Source organism: Netta rufina (assembly GCF_964035555.1).
Source record: "Netta rufina genome assembly, chromosome: 17".
Lineage (NCBI taxonomy): Eukaryota > Metazoa > Chordata > Aves > Anseriformes > Anatidae > Netta > Netta rufina.
In genome coordinates, this window is record NC_140141.1 from 1,550,149 (window position 1) to 1,570,934 (window position 20,786).

The 20,786-nt window shown below is 38.7% G+C and overlaps 1 protein-coding gene across 2 annotated transcripts in view; it reads left to right on the forward strand.

Moving 5' to 3' along the window:
* TMEM132C (transmembrane protein 132C) overlaps positions 1-20,786 on the forward strand; it is a 228,386-nt gene that overhangs the window by 110,412 nt on the left and 97,188 nt on the right. For both annotated transcript variants that reach the window (XM_084297343.1, XM_084297344.1), the window contains exon 3: positions 7,768-7,914. In XM_084297343.1, the coding sequence (XP_084153469.1) occupies positions 7,768-7,914 (147 nt within the window). The remainder of the gene's footprint in view (positions 1-7,767; positions 7,915-20,786) is intronic.

Consider the following 20,786-nt stretch of genomic DNA (forward strand, 5'->3'; position numbering starts at 1 on the left):
GCTTTTATTTAGCACGTGCAGCTGAATCGGTACTCTGGATTCACCACGAGTTTTTTGTTTACTAACACCCATCCCTCTCTCTCTGCAAGCATGTTTTGGTGTGAGACAGCTGCTTATTCCAACTTTTCAACAGACAGCAGAGCATAGTTTCCAATGGTTGCTCATATAAGGCGTAATACCTCATTATAAATGAATGTTCACCTTTAGTGAACTTCACAGGGAGTTTACCTAGATGTGGGTTATGCATAACTTTCTTCAGTTCCTTGCAGGGCCATGAGATGGATATTTGACTTGTACCCATTGGTTATTTTGAGTTTCACATCATAAAGGAGCCTTTCTACTCGTGTACTCTTTAAAGAAATTGAAAGGATGAATAAATCATAAGAAATCTGCAAATTCAGCCTGTCCTCTCTTCAGTTAAGGTTAAGTATCTGAAATGCTTACCGTGCGGAGTGCAATGGTATTGTAACACTGCTGCAAACACCTCCCAGGCACTATAGGACTTCAGTTGTCTCAGTAAGAGCTTCCTTTGAGTTTCTTATGAGCCCAGATTTCCTGCTAATTCCATGAGGTAACAGGAAAAGGGTTATAAAACAAGAGGTTGAAGAGAACAGTCTTGTGATCCTGTATTTTTGTGCTTCCACATTGTATGCCCCTATCTGTTGATTAATAGTCATATTATTTTGTAAACTCTGAGGTGAGGAAGAGCATCCTGTTCCATATTTGGATAGTGCTTATCACAATGGGATCTCCATCCTTCATAATGGGAAGAGATTTTTATGTTTTGGGATGCCCATATCAATCATCGCAAAAATATTAAGGATTACAAAAGCAAGCATGGAGTTCTTCTTTTTGAAAACACTTTTTCCTTCTGTGTTTTCCCTCTTCCATATTTCTTAATAGGGGTGGTGATTCCCAGTTCCAGAGGACTAGGAGCTGAGGCGCAACAGCTATGTCCAAAGAAATTCTTGAAGCTATGGACTTTGGAGTTAAGCAAAGGAGGATGTATACTAAACTGGAGCTATCTGGTGCATGACTTTTTTTTTTTTCTTCTACTTTGGGCCATCTTGTTTAATATCTTGTCACTGCTCTGATAATTTGAGCTAAGGCAGAGAGCAAATATAGCTTACAGTAGCCATGAAGTCCCTTAGGTTTAGAGCTCCCATGAGCTGCCTCAAGTTTAAATACTCTTCTCGACCAGTGGATTTGAGAATGACTTGGTAATAACTAGGTTGAAATGTGGCTGTTTCTCTGAAAACAGGATGAACTGGAGTAAGCAAGTTAAACACAGTAGCAGCCCTGTGACAGCTCCTGTGAACATTAGGAGCTTACAGTGTTTATCTTTGCTGGAGGCAGAATATTAACAGGTTGTAAATTCAGACTGGATTTCCTTTCACCTTGGAAGACAGATCCAGATTCTCTGTGTTGTGTAGTTCCCTCTTGCTTTTATTTATGTATATGTATTTTCCTCCTGTCTTTCCTCTAATCCATTAACTAGTGCTATTAACATTCAGAGCTGCAGAAAGCAGTTTTGCCATGAGATATATTAGAGGGTTAAATGACTAGCTCTTAGACTTCAGTAGTGTTAGCCAAGCTTCACAGATAACATCTCTTTTTCCTTTTCTTTTTACATAAACAATGAAGTACCTGAGATCTCAAGAGGACTGGGAATGATAATGAAGAGTTAACCATAGAAATTGGCCCAAACCAAAGAACTCCGTGACTGGAAAATCCCCAAACCCATTTAATTTCTTCTTAGGAAAAAAAATAAAATACAGCTGACTGCATCCACCTCATGCCTTGCAGCTGAGCTCTTCAAAGCTTCCTAAAGGATTTGAAGCACCTATTCCATTGAAATAAAAGACAGCTGATTTTCCTAGTGTCTCAGTGAATTTCAGTTATGTAAGAAGCACTATAAAAGAACAGCCCCTGAGCGATTTTGAATCCCAGGATTCCTCACTGGAAGGGGAAGGAATTTATATAATTTTGATGGACAGTGAAGTCAACAAAATATGCAATTTTGGGGAGCTGAATTTAGTGCAATTCAGCTGACAAGAGGAAGTTTCAGAAATACTGCAATATTGTAAGCATTGTATGTAAGCAGCATCAGCTGCTTACAGAACTAAACCTGTATTCAAGAAGCTTAGGCATTCTGGTTTAGAGGTTCTTAAGGATTTGATTACTGTATTTTCGTAGTAAAATATTTCAATTTTTGGTATTGACATGGCATTTTTTCAAAGTTGTTTCAAATAGACCAACATTCTAAAAAGTGAAAAGAAAATGGGAAGAAGCCAGAAATGTGAGCTAAATACCTACATTTTCAGGGACATTTACTTTTTTTTTTTTTTTAATTAAAAATAATAATAATAATAAAAACATTTCCCGAAGGCCTTTTCTGGTTACTATGTGAAAGAGAAAGTGCCTAAAGGAAAACAGATGCTCTGAGGATCAAGATTTTCCATTATAGCTATGATCAGCCCATACTGTAAATCTAGAAATCAAAGAAAACAAAATTCTTGCATGGATGGCCCTTCATACTAGCCTATTTAATGGGAACCAAGTCTGAAATACTGCTGTTAGCAGCAGTGTATTACCTAATAAATTTTGTACCTAAATGCCACAGATGAGATGGGGTTCTCTTTTACTACCTACCTGTGCATTTGGCTTGTAAATGAAAACCTCCGTAGCAAAGGGGTGGCCATGCGAAGAACAGGTGGAAATCTGCTTGCTGGGGTAGGACGGAGGCAAACAGGGCTCCTGAGGCTTGTGTAGAGTCATGCAGGAAGCCTGAAGCTGACATCTGATCCCCATTATTCCCCGAGCAGAGCCATAGCCACTTAATCACATCCCATGTACTGGCCATGTACTCTACAAATCAAAGAAGCATATTTGAAAGGTTGACACGGCTAACCAGGCCAGAGTCTTATGTTCTGCTTGTGGCTTCTCAACTAAGACCAGCAACGAGGCCTCTAATGAATATTATTTTGCAAGGCAGATGACTGTCCATTCAGAGCTGTGGTGAGATCTATCAACTCATTTCACATAGATGAAAGGAAAAAGACTTTCTTAATAAAACAAATCTTGCTTAATTGCAGTGGTTAGTCTCCTGCCTGGTTTTATGGGTTCCTGCAGCTGGCTTTAATCTCCTGATTTATGCTGGGAACAAAGAAAGAAAGGAGTGAAGTTAAATCATGGCAGGAAGAAGTTGAAATTTTTTTGGCAAAACCCAGAAAGGTTGGGGACTTACTGTATGGCACAGCCCAGAAACAGGCCACCAGGAGAGGCTCCCTGGGTCTGAGGTGGTAGGGTAAAATCATTTCTTACAATGTGACCTTAAGAATCAGTAATGTCAAGGGTTTCTCCTAGTCTGGGCAGCTAAGGGAGTAGCAGAGCTGCAAGAAACATTGAAGCTCCAGAGAGGACTGACCGAAAGGGGTCAGTATTTGTTAAGTCGAAACACCAGTTTGGCAAATACAAATAGATGGGGACTTACCTGTGGAAGTACAGTGGGTTTAGCGCCAGCATTTCCTCACCCTGTGTGGTGTGGTATGGTGTGCCTGCACTCAGCACACGAGACCTAAGGCCTACCTCACAGATGAGCTGGTCCCCCCACTTAGACTGAATCTGAATCTGTTTTTAAAAGTTACGTTTTAAATACTTGCTAAAGAAAGGTCTTCCAGCACAGCAGCTTGGACAACATATGTGAGCTGAAGAGACTGTACAACTCAGTGGTCACTGATCTGAAGCTGGCCTGCGCTCAGATCAAAGTACAGTGCGCTGGGAATAGCACGGCATTTATGAGGAGCATAATGCAGAAGATGCAGAGCTAAGTATAACCCTCTAAAAAGAAACAGTGCAGAAACCAGAAAGTTTAATAACTGGAAAACTATTCCAGGTATTATGGAGCCTATAGGAATTTACTATTGATTTAGCTTTTTATTCTCAAGGGGAGCCTTGTGTACCCCAGCTGCTCTGCAAACTTTCTGTTGGAGTGCAGCCTGTCAGTACTGCTAACCCTGCTAACAGGCTGTGCCCTGGCTGTACCAGGGAAGCGTGGAAGCATGAAGCAAGGACTCTTCCTTATTTCTCTGAAGTGACAGAGGTGATGCTCTCTAGGATTAACAAACATCAGCAAAATCAGAGCGCTTGAAGAAACGTGTGCAGCACTCAGCAGCCTGTCCTGTCTAGGCCCTGCTGCAGGTGGTAGAACCCTCCCATGGCTATAAGCACTTATGCAAGATTAAAATTTAAATTTAAATAGGGAATTATAATTTGAGCTCCTGCAGTTGTAAGTCACATCTTTAGCTCTGACTGTTGCTGATTCAATTGCCTTTCAGTTACTGTCTTTATCAGCTGTATAGTATTATGTCTAAACACTGCTGAGGTTTCTTGTAATTTGAGGACAGTGAAATGGAATGGCAAAATTTTCATCTGCAGCTCTGATCAGCCTGTATTAATTAGAAGTGTAATTTCTAAGTTTAACACATTAGGAAGGTAAGGTGCAAAATGAAAATCTTTGTGTACAACTAATAGCTTCAATTGGAAACAATATTTGCTTGGAAATTGCAAACTTATACAAATGCATTCAGTGTGAGATTGTGTCAGTAAATATTTTTACTTGGTCTGGATGACAGTTATATAACGATATGTAGGTGAGCTGCTGGAGACTTTTTCAGTAATGTCTTTAAGATGCAGCTTGCTCAGCATGCCAAGTGAAATGTTTTAATTTTCCCTTTGAGGGAATTAAAGAGAAATATGTTACCCAGTTATTTTGAGATAAAGTTGAGGAAGAGTTTTCCTGTGCTGTGGGTTAATAACCTTAGAAGTTGAAGCAAGAAGCCCCATTCTGGCTACCATGTGTTCATAAAGCTTCAAAATCTCCTTCAGATGGAGTCTCCTGTTTAGAATGGGATTGAAGCCGACCTCTGGTATTCTGTTCTGTTCCTAATGATGGTCGTTCTTTCATCTTTCCATTGCAAGGTCTGCTTTCGTCAAAAGATCAAAAAATGTGCTTAACTTTTCATCAAACCCAAATAAATTAGCTGCCCTTGAAGTTTTGTGCATATGTAGGTGGCTTGCTTAGCAGGGTATGTGTTTAGATCCAGAGGAAGGGGAGGGTGATTTTTGTTACTGGTCAGAAGACCTGGAGCTTTGCTTTAGTTTATCCTACTGTCATGGAGAGCACATAGGCATAGTGAGAGAGGACATTTACTGACACCCACAGGAAATGCTGTAATTAGCTAGAAAAAAGTTGGGGTGGGAGATTTTGACTCCACTTGGGTCCAAAGTGACAACTTCTGGCTGTGCTGGTGGATACTTCCTGGCTGTAGAGTTGTGCAAAACCACCTTTCTGTGAGCATAAGCAGCCATGGCAGATGGGAGAATTTTGCAGTATGAGTAGGTGGGGAAGCATGCACTGAGGGAACCTGGAGTACTTCAGCTGTTTGTCACCTCTGTTTATTGTTGCTGCGCCTGCTTCCCTTAAGTAAACATGCTTAGTGTATATGTACTGCATAGATCAGGTGGATAAATACAGGAGACTGTCAAGCAATTTGGCCTTCAGGTCCTCTGTCTCAAGGTTTATTGAGGTACTATAACTTGCAAATTTTTATATACAAAGTTGGCACTATTGGTTTTAAAAAACTAATATTTAATCACAGGCATACAACAGGGTCAATGGATTTTTGTTAAGGAATTAAATAGACTTTTCCTTGCTAGCACTCAAACACTTAAGTAAATACAAAATTAAGTGAAAACATTTGTGGCATATGGGTACAGACTGCATTTAAAAATGCATGGGGCTCAGTACTGTCTGACTTAATTCTGATTCATCCATTGACCTTGTTATATAAAACTCAATGCCCTTTTTAGAGGGAGAGTTGCAAATTGTGCTTCTGCATATTTATTTAGGAAGTTCAGTCTTCTGGGTGTTCATACCCTAATTCCAGTGCTAAGTGCAATCACAACATTGATTTTTCTCACTAAACATAACCCACTTTACCCTGGGATGGATTTTTTTTTTTTTTTAATGGGCTTTATATAATGGCATATGTGAAAATCACTCAACTTAATGCTCCATATTGTAGTTAATTAAAAAAAATGGCATTTTAGCCATGGTCTTTTGTCCTCTGGCAATGTATTTTACTGCTAACCTTGACCACACAAAATGTCTATCCTAATTAACAGGAGACCAGGTATTGACTATGTCAAGCTACATGATGGAAAGAGCAATTTACAGCTGCTAAGGAAGTTGTAATTGTGTTGAAAATCCAAACATGAAGAACTTCATTTTGACTGACATTATGCCATTTCAAAGTCCATCTCAAAGAGCAGCTTCTCCCCGGTAGCTAAATATCAGTATCCTAAAATATGTCCAAATGTCTCCTAAAATGCATACTACCAAAAGCATGCAGATGGATTTGTATGCATTTCAAGATTGGCGGTAGTGTTTTCTTATTAATGAAATTTATTTATTTATTGTTCATTTATTTGAACTGCATGCTGGAAAATTTAATGGGGCTTAAGGCTTTAATGAACCTTCAGTAGCAGATTTGATTCTCCCCTTACTTTTTCTTGGTTTTATTTCTGGGTAATTCAACTGAAGGCATTAGAGGTACATCAAGTTTGTGCTAGTTTTACTAGAACAAGACTGTAATTTGTGAAGCTCCATTGTGTTTCTTGTTGCAAATGAGAGAATTAAGTGTTTTGCTTTTATACAAAGAAAAAAAGATGTTTTCTTTTTCAGTGTCTTAAATTAATTGTTTTTGTCTCAGTGTTAAAAAAATAATCTTCAGAAATACAATTATACTTACTCAAATTATTCATGACTACATTTTTAAAGTGTTTTAATGTCTAAAGATATGCATATGCATCTTTTCGCATCAGTCCTCTGGGCTGGTGGAATTTTGTGCCTCTGTCTTTTTGAAGAGAAAGACTGTATAAGTACTGCTTATTCTTGATGTTTTGTGATAGAACTAGAGGACAGAAGTTAAATGTTCTGCACCTAAATAGCATCTTTGCTGGGAGTTCTTCATACAAATGCCCCTTAATTGAGCAAATATTCATTAATTAACCCTCCATTCAGTTATTGCTGATATCCATCACTCGATAAATACCGTTAACTTTTTACTGGGCATAACAAGTAACAGTGGCAGAAATTTGCATCCTCGAAGAATATCACTGAATTAAAAAGCCTTGTATTAGAAAATGGCTGCATTCTCTCCAGGCTGGAGATTCCAAATAGAAACAGAAATTTCCTTGGAAATCTGTCACAGAGAAGGCAGAATAGCAACCTGTCCACTGATAGCTAGAAGAATACTATATATATAGATGGATTATTTAAAATTCTCAAGTGAAATATTCATCTTTGCAATGATCAAGCACAAGCTTGTCTTGATACAGATGAACAGAACCTTATGAAGTCTTCTCTGTTGGGACAAATTTATCTTTGAATGAAATTGTTACCAGAATAAAGAAGTAAACATCGAGTGCAGATTGTCCTACAAGTTTAGTCTTTGTCATAACTCCAGCCTACTGTTGGCAGAACATATAAAGGCACACAGGAATTTGATTCTGTCCAAAAAAAAGAGTAATAGGTGGCCTTAGATCTGCACTCACTATATCAGTCTATATTTACTTATGGATTGGAAATGTCTTTTATACTTAGCTTAGTTTTGATACATTGAGATTTCCATGCCTGAGCTATATTAGGAAGATCACAGTCCTGAATGACTCCTATAAACTTTTTACAACTGCTGTTTCCAACAGGGCAAAGGTGAAGAAAGGCGTAAATATTCTCAATGCAAAGACAAGTGATCCCCAGCAATGGGATGTGAAACAAGAAGTGGGGAATGGTGGAAAGCATTCGACTGCAACGGTTATTTGTCAGAGGATAGCACCAAGTTCAAGGAACAGGTATGAAACCTCATCTTTGTGGCACATTAAACTCATTTATATCCATGATACCATTCATTGGTTGAAAGACATAGGGCTCACATTACCGCTACTCATAGCTATTAAAACTGTAGCCTGGAAATCTGGAGACACTTATGTTAACTATGGTACCATCTGCTGATCTATAACAGGATATCTCAGTTTCCAGGTAATGAAATTAATCAGTTTAAATGAGAGAGAAAAAAAAATAGGCCTAAGATTGGGAGAGGGGATCATTTTGGCATGGATATAAATATCCTTAATTTTAAAGGTTTCTATTGAACGCAATTTTTCAGCTAGACAGTTTTGACCTTGTTTCTCTGAACGTATCACAGCCTCCATGGTTGGCTCACCAAGCAAGTAATTAATTCTTCCAGGATGAGCCACTGTAACTTTCAGGCATTGGTACAGGATAATTTAAAGCTTTCAGTATTTAGTGTCCTGTGTGTAATATGGCAGAATCCCCTTCTGCAAAGCATTTCTTCTTCCAGAACTAGCGTTTCCTTTGCTAGGCTATGCACTGGTAACTGTCAGAGGCAGCCACACACTCCAGGAAGCACTGGTATGAACTGGCCTGCCAGTGCCTGCTTTCCTGTTTGATATGCTTGTACTGAGAGTTAGTCTAGCTGTTCCACAGCCATTAAAGTGGTGCTTTTTCAGGAACTCTGATTGTCTTCCACATCATACAGTGAATTCATACACTGTTGGTTTCAGTGGAAATCATTTGGCTCATGCTGGGTGTCATCTTTTGAAGTCTAACAACACTGTTGTTCATTAGTCCACGTAGAGCATTTCCATTGTACAGATCCGAGCAATGTTTCACAAGCTCTACACTTATTATTAGCCTCAAACCCAGGCTCATTGAAGAGTATCATATACCCTTCAGTGGATTCTGTGTAGGCTTTTGCTTTCCCATGCGGTGGATCTTTACTACCTTCAAGCATAGAAAACTTGAGCAGGTTTTAACACTTATATTCTATGCCCAGTTTGAGTGCCTGAGAAAATTAGACTTCCATAAAGTGTGGAAATTTCTCTTGTCGTGAACAGCTCATTCATTCATTGTATTTACACATAGTATCATTGCAGCTAGTGTGATTTTTAGTGGAGATTAGGGGGGGTGAGGGCAGGGGTGGTATGGAGTGAGGAAAGGAAAAATAACTCATTTAAGCCTACCAAGCCTACCAGAAGTAAGGGAAAAACAAACAAACAAACAAACAAAAAGTTTAAAAGGAAAAACATAGCTATAGAACAGAGTATGATTCTGAACGTATTTACAACTGCAGGACTATAATACTCAGGTTATCAAATCCCAAATTAAATCTTCTTAATCCAATTTGCATAAAGTCTAATTAACCTATAAAAATATTTTTAGCACTGATTATGCAAATAAAAGTCAATGTTTTAATTAACACCTTTCTCTCCTTGTGTATGCAAATAGTCCCTGTCTTCTGAAAGCATGACAAGCCTAGGTTTGAATGAAATTTTAATATACAAGGATGAGCTTGATGGAGAAACTTAGGGGTGTGTGTACTGAGATCCCAATGGGAAAGCACATGATGTTGTGGGCATTACAATTACTGAGCATCACTTGGAGCCCTCTGTGCAGAGTACAAATATTCTATTAAACTGATTTAATTTGGTCAAGAATTGCAAGCCCCTAATGGGATCTTTCTGTGCTGCCTCCAGCGTTTTCAGAGTGATTTAGCAGTGTAGTGCATCTGGGCAACATGCAGTTCTGTAGCAAGGTCAGTGTACATGTGAGCTACCACTCTGGAGCTCCAGCATCAACACCTACTAATTTTCTTCTGCAGTAAACTCAGTGATTTCATAGATACATTAATTTAATGTATCTATGTTAATTTAAGCAGGGAGTGTTATTTTCCATGGCCTTCACCAAAGAGCTTCCGAAAAGTAAGTAAATATTTATATTTCTTGAGTGTTTTATGAACATTCACACAGCCTTTCGTGAGGATGATAGTATGTTCCTTTTCTTTGAGTGACCAGCTATTTCTATCACAGCTCAGAGAATGAGCTAACAGGAAAGGAAAATGAAAGGTCTTCTGCAGTTGTGCCTTATTCCTCTGTACTGAAACTAGCAGGAGTAATTTGGATCTCCCTTTGTGTTGTCACATGTGCCCAGTTGGTTGTGAAAAGTCATAATATTTCTTAAATTAATAGTAAATTCTCAGGGTATTGGTGTGCTGCCTCCTGCAAACTGTTTTGTGGAAACAAGATAAAACCTCATCCCAGAGCTCCTTCAGATCATAATGAAGAAAGTGATGTGTTAGGTAGTTAAGCATGTGAATAGGAACTCCTGGCCTTTCTCTGCACACTCTTATTTACTTGGGAGTCTCCTTGACACACCATGGTGAACCTTTGCACTCCTTCCCCTTCACATCCCTGGAAACAAACCCCCAGGCTACATAAAACAACTATTTTTTCTTGCCATGTTGCTTTTCTTTTCTTTCATCTTTCTACTATTGTAAGTGTATGGTTGTAATTACTTTATAAGAATTTTGAAGCAAGCAGTTTGTATCCAGGTGCAACACCACTCAGCAGCTAACAGCTTTCACATTATATAAGTAATAAAAACCAAGGGACATGTTTTAGGTACCTCACAGGAATAATTGTTTACGCTTACATTTTGAGAATATGTGGGCCATGTTTTTTTACTTTTTAAGTAGTATTTCTTCTATTTAAGTGTGTGCCACTAAAGCAAAGAGACATAGCTTCTTAACTTTGATTTATTCAGAAAAACTTTGCCACTGCAGCAAGTAGCTGAAAACAGCTTGAAATCAGCAATGTTTGTATGCCTCATAATGCAATTTGTGCTGAGATTCAAGTAACTACTGATGAGGATAGCAACAGTGTGTTGATTAGTGAAAACAAGGCTAGACTACTGCTTGGTCAGTTGTTTTCCCTTGTTGTTTCTCATGTCTGGAGGACAGCTGGTAGATTTGAAATGTATCCTCAGGACAGATGAAGAGATATTTCTGGTTACTATCACAACCAGTTCCATATCTTAGCCTTGCTTCTGTTTGGTTCCGGGCAAGTATGGTTGATTTATGATTTACCACATCTACCCTGAGAGCAGCTTCACTAAAAAGTCTTGTATTTGCTGTGTAGCTTATTCTGGACTGTCACCACAGCATATAAAGTCTGTTCCAAGACAGAGCAAAGGTTATTTTTAACCTAAGTAATTTTCACAGACTTTTTTTTTAATAGCATACCTCTACCAGCTGGTATGCTGCCAGACGTGGGGATGAAAACAATGGATTAAGGGTAGGAATGAGATGGTTTAGGGGAATTTCTTAAGCTGCCTTCTCTACCAAAGCAGGAGTATCCTGTATCTGCTATGTCAAGCACTAAGTAGCAGCAACAGGGGCTAATCTAGACCCAGCTCCCCTTCCTGCTTCTTCAAAGACTTCTACAAGCTGCCTTTGTTCTGTTCTTGGGCTTATGTTTCTGCCTGTGGATGTTTTATTTTGTTTGCACAGGAAGAGTCACCAGTGCTTTTGATTTCTGCCAACACAGCAGTGCCTGTCTCCCTAACTGGGCAGAGAAACAGAGTGTGGTAGAACGGAGAGACATTTAAAAAAACTGACATAATGGAAAACTGCTGTGATGTAGCACTTTATCCTCTTGGCCTTGAACCTTTTGAGAGGCCCATGGGCTTACAGCTCTCCAGCCATCTGTCTGATAAAGAGGCAGACTCAGGAAGAGTGCTTCCAGATGTTATGTTTATGTTTCAGACTGTGTCACAATCACTTCCCCTGCCACAAGCACACACTTTTTTTTTTTTTTTTTTTACTTTTTTTTTTCTTTTTTACTTTTTTTTTTTCACTGGCTGGGTATCATTGCATTCACATGGGAAAAACTAATGATGTTACTAGGTCGTGTTTCATATCATCAGGGCACAGAGGAAAGCAACAAAGCCATTACAGTTCTGTGCAGGTCCTTCCTCTGCCTGGCAGCACCATGTGTTGCCAAGGGGTTTCAGCAAAGTGAAATTATCTTGTGCTGGGAAAAAATAAAAATAAAAAATGTGAACAACAGGTCTCAAACTTGAAAAACCACAAGCCACGCAGTGTGTGTGTCTGGCTATATTTGAAGACAGGCAGTGCATTCCCAATGTATGGGTACACAGAAGAGCATCCAGACATTATAAACAGGGTTGAAGATATTAATTATTTGAAATCTGGGTCACCTTTCTCTTGCACAGTTTGGGGTCAATGTGGTTTGCAAAGCTCAGCAGGGTGACAGTGGTGCCTGCTGACCACAAAACCTTGCAGTCTGAGCAGAGGACATCCGTCTTCACAAGGACTTGGAGGTTTGGTGCTCATGGATCAGGATTTTTTCCATAGAGTCATTTGTCCTTCTGACTGTTAATTTATGCAGGACCCAAGCTGGCATGACACATGCCACTACTGTAGTATTAGCTGCTTGGGAAGTCGTATATGGTCATATCTGCATCTACAGAAACTGATTTGTCCAAGCCAGAGAGATGCTTTAGAAGGAAGATGTCAGCAGTGGATATCTTTTTCCATTGAAGCCCAAGAGGGAAAAAATTTCCTTTAATTTATATAAAAGTCACAAGCGAACAAGTGTTATGGCCTCCTGAGTATCGTGCTTTAAGCATTATGCATATTTCAGAGCAAATTAGGTGCAGTCTTTTAGTCTGCTGGCAAGTTACCAGTGCAACCCTCAGAGCTTGCAAGGCCAGTCACTCCTGTGATGTGCATCATTCTGCTTAAAATGACACAGGGGAATTTATGCACATAGCTTGCAGCAACAGTTTCAGGAATAATACAGCTAAGCCTTTACCTACTGCTTTAAAGATCCTTCCCTTCCACCCTTTCTTGCCTGATTTACCCAATAAATTATCTTTGCCTGCTGTCTTAGCATTCTAAGATTTCCCTTTATGTTAGGATGCCTGCTTCAGGTCAAATTAGGTCACAGATGTCTTCAAGCATATGATGTAGGTGCCAAAGATATACTGGACAACTGCACATATGGCAGAGGATCAGCCAGCTGTGCCTCGTAACAGTGTCTTTTCTAGGGCACAGGAGACTTGGGTTAAAAGGTTGCTTCCCAAAAGAGCTCTTCATACAGCTCCTCTTTTGCTGCTTTGAATGTCAGAAGTGTTTATCAAAGCACTGACCTGGGGACAGAGGAGGGATGAAGGATGCCTTTCATATCTCTTTCAAGAGGAAGCTGTCTGCAGGATGGAGGCAGATGCAGTTACCATTGCCTCACTCTGTCTGGTTGCTGCAGCATCTGCACAAACTGTCTTGAGGGGAAATACTTGTTTCTTGTGCCTTTCTGTCTTATCGGGTACTTGTGGGGAGCAGGGCCACTGGTTGAACCTTATGAGTCCTGAGTGGTTTTGACTTAATGGGCAGCTCTCAGCTGCATTAAGGGAAAGCAAATTTCATGGGTGCTCTCATGAACAAGGACTCTTGCTGAAGCTGAAGGGTCCTTTCTTTTCCATGCACTCAGTAGTGCAAGTTCAGAAATAACGAATTTGAGATAACTGTAGAAATCGTCGTGACAACAGCATCTGTCTGTCTAGTTTTCATCTCACACCTACCACTGCAAGGCCTTGCTCCATAGCTGGCGTGTCTTGGTCCTGCTAATATGTAAATAAATAACAATAAATAACTACTATCAGTAAATAGTTTTTCTGGAAATGTGTGTTTAACACATTTGTTGTATGGGCATAAATACCTGCTTTATGATAGAAAAAGGCCAAACAAACCAACAGGATCTGCACGAGGCAATCCCATGAGTTTTCTGTCCAAGAAAATAAATTAAGTGAGATGAGACAGCAAGATGCACAAAATTAGGCCCATCCATGATCTTCACAGGAGTTCCGGCCCAGTTCCAATAAGTTAATTGTTTCTTTGTTTTGTTTTGGTGTGTATTTGTGTGTCTGCTTTGGAGTTTGTGTCTGTTGGGAAGAAAAACTAAAGCATGAAGAGAAAGGTCATTCTCCAAATATTTCTTGCACAGATGAAAGCATCAGATTTTGTTTGCTCAGCAAATCTGGGCAGTTTGGAAATGCTCTTTACAATGCTTATCAAAACCAAATGCTGGACACTTAGCCAATGCATGCAGTAATCTAGCCTTACTGAGAAAGTTGTCTCACTTGCCACCAGTTCCTTCCCTCAGGTTGGAGGTATTGTTTTATTTCATTATTATATAAATACAGCAGAGCCCCTCACGTATTAAATTGAATAGGATGTGCAATCATGGAATAATGGGAGAGTTTTATATCCATTTCAAATTGATGGACAGATTCAATAATAACTATAATTCCTGATGTCCAGGGTGAGATTATTGTTTGACTTCTGACAAAACAGTAATTTCTCACAGACTGACTAGAAAACATAGTCTCCTTCTCAGTCTTTGGCTTATGTCAGAGTATGTGTTTTGTAGAGCTCCTGGATCTTATAGTAGGACAGGCTGGCCGTCCCCCTTGCATCCTCTGCAGAATAACTGCTGTCTTCTCACCTCTTGCACACAGCAATCCTCATTGCCTTCCATTTTAATAAGATGTAATTCTTAGCCAGGTTGTCTGTGAAAATCTTTCCAATGCAACTTGTTCATGGACTGACACTTTTGTTAATATTTTTTTCTTTGCATTTTAAATCATGAGTTCTATTTTTGGACAAGGTCAGCTCTCATTTATCTGTGAGATTTGGCATGGGTAGGACGTTTTAATAGCTATTGTCATGCAGCCTTCCTTGTGATTTGGAGACAGTGGAAGATAAGAGACAAAAGATGCAGAACTGGGGAGGAGGGGAGGAATTTGTGCATGTGTATTTTTCCTCACACTCTCTTTGAAGCAGAAACATCTGCTGAAAGCCATAAACAGCTGAGTTCAGCAATACCACATCATGATGCCAAGCAACTCTGCTTTCCTCTGTAACTTTCATAGCAGAGGAAATAAATCAGTCAGGGAAAAAAAGAATGAAGAAAATTTAGGAGAAAGCACCAAAAGCCAAACCTTTCTAGAATATAGTGAATACGATCTTTTTTAGTATTCAGCAGAGTAAATTGAAATATTTCATACACATGTAAATCCTCTCTATCATTGATACTTGTGTTTTCACAAAATTCCTCTGAACTCATTTGATCTGAGTTTTATTGTAGGGATAGTATGCAGCAATCCTAAGCATGCAAGTACTATGTTAATTTTTCTCCTCCAAAATGCTGATGAGCATCTTGTTTTCAAGGTGCTTAAAACTGGTCAAGAGGGACCTCTGGAAAAATACACTACAATCTCAAGAGAATTAGATGATTTTGAATGTTTTCCCTATCTCACACCTCTGTCAGAAAGAAGCAGCAGCTAACCAGATGATGAGGGGAAAGTATCACCAATTGTTTGAGACCTTTGCCTTGCCTTGGACAAAGCATGCTGTATTATGTCAGGTGAACCACTTGTTTTGGCACTGTCTTACTGAGATTTACTTTTCCACTCAAAGATGCTTCAGTTTTATGAGTTACTACCTATTTTAAGCACAGACAAAATCTCTTTTCTGTTTCTTTATTTTGTTATTATATAATAATGGTGATTGTGGTATGAGACAGGCAGAAAATTACTATATAGATGTCTGTTGTAAGCCTTACAAGTTAAGCAAGGTTGGTAGGGAAATCAGCAGATTATGGTAAGTGCTGGCTCAGAGGATTTCACGGTGTGTTGGTGGTGCTGTGTAGGGCTGTCCCTCTAGTCACCACTCCTGGCTGTCCCTTCAGTTCAAGCCATTAACCGCTATTCCCAGTTGCAAGTATATGTAATCAAATATGTGATGTTACTTGTGTACCTGTGGCAAGTGATGGCTAAACACTGCTCCTGCTACCTCTAGAGCTCCTGCTGAACTACTGCCTCTTTATTCAGCATCTGTCTTTCAGCATTGTATGTCTCACAGGGCCTAAATAATAGAAAGATTGAATATTTGTGTTTTTATACACTGCATTTTTTCTCTTGTTAAAAATTCAACATGAGTTTAAGTGCATTTCATTAGCCTCTGCCATTACACCCATCACATATCTTCCAGTTGGAGATAATTGTAATATAAAAATAATTTTATAGGCATATAAGGCATATAAGCACATAGGCATATATATTTATAGTGATATATTTAAGTGATAATTTTATCACTTAAAATCACTTATGTGCAGTGTTTGTATAGGAAGTTTGGTTTTCATAAACACTTGGCAGACCTAACTGTTGTCTCATTAACACCATTTTACATTGGTTTAGCTCCACTGAGTTGAATTATATTAATCTACTGATTCCCAGTTTTGTAATTTAAAACAAGATCAAGCCTTGTAGGATGTTTGTTTAAACTCATTTGCAGTATCCCGTTCTGTGATTGCAAATGTATCAGTTTGAATACCAAACCAGCATAAGGTCCTGAACTCAAACAATTTTGGAGACCTGGTCTGACAGCTGTGATTAGTGCATCAGTCCACGTGTGTTTGGTTCCTTCAGACACTCGTGTCTCAGGCTGCCTTTCTTACTGTCCCCTACTGAAATGTTGTCCCCATGTGCAGTGCTTCAGCAACATTACATCAGTGCTTGGAAAACCTTCCTCTCCTTCAGTTATCTTAGAAAAGTTATAGCAATGACGGGGCATCTAATAGATACAGCTCTCTTCCTACAGCTTTGTATTATTTTTTCAATATTTATATGCACTCTTGTCTATCTCTCTCTATCCTCTGTCTTTTTTCCTGCTTATACTGGTAGGCTTGCTGAAGCAGGCTGTGTGTTTGTTATTTGGGCAATATTCAGCACAGAGAGGTCCAAGCCTGTGACAAGGATCCTACTATACTAATAAATAGTCACCTCCTTTATCTGGTTAATTCTGTGTCTCTGCCTGAAAATAGTTGAATGGATCCATTTCCTGGTGTGAAGCATGTGTGAAACCTTTCAAGGCTGATATGGGGAGAATATTGACTTGTAACATAACTACTAATAAGCCACATTACCAGTGCTTGAGGCTGAATGCAGCAGCAGCATTATTGTTCTGCAAACACTTTAGAGCATATGAGCACTGCTAGCAAAGAACAGTTTGTGTAATTCAAGCTGGACATAACACAACTTGGCAAAACTAAGGACTTCTCACATTTTGTTATGATGGATTTCATTTAATTCTCCCTGCACATTTTGCATAGTAGATAGAGATAACATATGCTTTTACATGCTTAGAAAGTAAAAATCTTTGTTGTAGACAATACAACTCCTTTAATCAAAAAAAAAATTAATTGTATTAGAGATCATTGCAGTTCTCGTCACATAACTGTCACACAAGAGAGTGTAACTTGGCTTCTATAGGTCATCATTTGCAAATTGTAGTTTATCTATAATTCAAGCTGCAGGGAGACCTCTGGCATTTCACATTCTGGGTATGAAGAGGGTTTTTCTTCGCTATCACTTCATGGTGATCAGGTGATAATCAAAACTATGTTTTAAAAGGCAGCTTTTTTTTTTTTTTTCCTGAGCTGTGCAGCCACAGTCCCTTAAGTCTAAATCAGTGTAGAATTTGTCTTGTTGTGTCAAGTGCTAGTACAAATCACCTGGCTTGAGTTGGGTTTGGTTACATACATTGGCATGTCTGAAGGGACATAGGAAGTGTTTGGAGGATACTGTATATTTCCTGGCAATTGAACAAGGGAGAAGTAGGCTGCTCTTTTGGAAGGTGGGGGATGTCTGTGAGTTCTCAAAAACTTCATTAGGATCCATGAAATCTTGACTAAATAAGACCCATGGTGTTCTGTTAGTTTCAGCAAATGGTATTGGATGATTAAGATCAGCAACCATATTCTTCTGTAACACTTTCACAATTAAGAATGAAAAATTAAATTGGAGTAACAATGTTATACAAAAATTGCCAATGTGTTTTGAATGCACTTTTTCCTTAAGCAAGGAAATCCAGTGCTTTTTCCTGAAGAAATCTGTGATGCATCTGTATTACTTTGAAGGGTCTGAATGAGGAGTGTCCACAGATGGTATAAATCAGTGTAGGCTACTGAAATGATGTATGCCAGTTTGTCCCACTATCATTCACAAAGAACTCATAGATCTTTCCCATCATTACTTTACTGACATGCTAGTAATTTCACTGGGAAGCAAATTTATTAAAGAAAACTGAGATACTTGTTGTAGTAGAGTTTTTTTGATAGATCAGTGCTGAATTCCAGATTGCTGAATTCCAGGAATTTCAGTTCCAGTTAAATTTACAGGGAAGAAACCTTAGCTTCATTGAAGTAAACAGCAACATTTTCTTTGCGGTCTGAATTTCACCCCAAGTTTAGACTAAATTCTTACTGTTCTTTCCTTCCTTCTCTCTGGTTTGCAGCTCAGAAAACTAGATAATGTCTTTCCTGTTCAAGGCTGTGAACAGCAGCTTGCCTACTACCCTACCACATGTATATTTGCATACATGATGATAATTATTACAAAAGGAATTTTAAGTAGCACCCCATTGATTTTTTGTTTCCATGCTGTAAATTAATGGACTGAGCATGCACTCTTTGTAATCACACTAGTAGAAATTCAATAATGACTCTGCCAGAGTTCTTGAGTGACCTCAGCCACTGAATTCATTCCGATTTCAGCTACTTTTAATGAGACTGGCATATTTAGCAATGCCATCAGATGGCTTGAAAGCTAAGTGCTCTGTCAACCAAAGCATTGCTGATAAGTCAACTAACAAGAATTTCAATGTTTATATCTGTGCTCTTACCCAAAATAGTTTACAGCTCCTATGTGGCAACGTTCATTTTAATGCACAAGGCAAAAGACATTTCTGATGTATATAATCTCCATGAAATATTCTGTTACAGTTACAACATTTCAACCAAACCAGAGCTCAGCAAGTACCACTGACAGTCTCTGAAGGAATATAATCTGTCTGGTCAGTTTAGCAATTGTTCAGCTAGATTTAAAGTTTTTAATTGTATTTTATTATAATTTCTTATGGCATTTTTGTCATCTGTGAAAAAGTGTAATAGGATGGTGAGGCTCTCCACTTGGAGATGCTATTTCTCATTTTTTGTCTGTAGAAATGCTCAGAAATTTAATGAGACTGACTGAGAAGGAATATTAACAGACAGATCTTGTTCATTGCTTCAAATCTGTTTGGCTATCTGTAGTTGCTTACTTGTACAGTTTGGTTTTACCTGTTCTGATTTCCTCACAATGAACTAAGCTCCTACGCATTTCAGATGAATGATATTTAAATACAAGCAGTAGTAAATACAAGCAGTTCCTAACAGTAATCTTTATTTACAAAAGTTAACCTAGAAGCATGATGGTTAGTGTAGGGGACTTGATAACAAAGAATTGGCTAGTAACTCAGCTTTTTTTAACATTTCTCCCAGAACCATTCAAGAAGGGATTGTTGCCATGTTTTGTTACCAAAGCTGTACATATTATTTTGACAGGCAGCCTCTCCTGTTCTTTTCAGTATTCCTGGGGCTGGCAGAATTGCTGAGGTGAGATGAAACATAGTCATCAAACATCATATAATTCCCACATCCTTCAGTGATGGAAATCAGCAGAGATTTGTTCTGGATCTGAACCACTGTATGAATTTATTAAAAAACAAAACACCTAAAAATATATCCACAGTCACAGAACAGACTTCCATTTAGAGCAGAACCTAGGACATTTGAGGGCAGTGTTTTTCACAGACCTGGCCAACCACGCTGTGTGTAAACAGGCTCCAACTTTATAAATGTTTGCGAAGTGTGACCTTTCTTCACCATTGTCCACTCTCAGAGGAATACTGATTTCACTGGCTTTGTTTTGACTGCTGGTTTTAAAATGAAGTCTCTGCAGTTGGCAATACAAGAAGTTATTAGAACTATTCCAGATGTCACTGAAGACAGACTCGAGAAAGTAGGTAAACCCTTAAATTTCATAGTTGCTGCTAGCTTTTCATCTTTAGCAGGAAAAGAGATGTGCTTTTCATGTTCCAAGGCTTCTCCACAGTTCAGAAGCCTAAGATGCTCTACAGCTTCATTCTGACCTACACACTAACTCACCAAATCTTGTGTACCCTGTCTCTTCAGTGAGGACTTGAAGAAGAAAAATAAGAGTCAGCTAATTAGCTGGGTCACCAAATGGTCAGGCTTGGCAGGGCTGAAGGGAGAAGCACTCTGTGTGAGCATGATAGAAATGAAGAGATACTCATCCAGACCAAACCTCTCTTGAGACCTTAAAAGTTTTCTGTCCCTAATTAAAATCAAGTGCAGATTATGTGAGCATTTCAACTTCTGTCTCCCTTGTCTCTTTATTACTCTTTCTCAGATCTTAATGCTTCTGACTGTGATAGCCAAAACCTCTCAATTATTGTCACACTCTAAATAGCTTAATGACAATTATCCTTTGTAGGGAAAAAGAGAGTTTAAGTGAATGGAAGTGATAATTAGATGCAGAAAAAATATGCCAAAAGTCATTGTCACTTTGCTAACTAGATGTAATTTAAATTTTACAAGAAGGTATTAAAATTACTACTCTTGGAAGAGAATCCAAAACTATAATGGTTGTTCCTTTTTTTAAGAGAAACCACCCTTCTCCCTGGGGCCAGTACCATCAAATCCTTTGTATTGAAAATAGCATAGTGCTAAGAATGGGGAGGTAAGCTGTTAGGAAGAAATATATACTTTAAATATATAACTTTATCATTTACTGTATACCATTTCTGGTGTTGGCTCTCTTTTTTGACACTTTTGCAAGGGAATGCATATAATCAAACCCAAATCTGTTTCCATTGAAACTGAAATACATTTTGATGATTCTGGAAAATATAGCTTGGCAAGCCCTGAACCTGCAGACTTTTCCA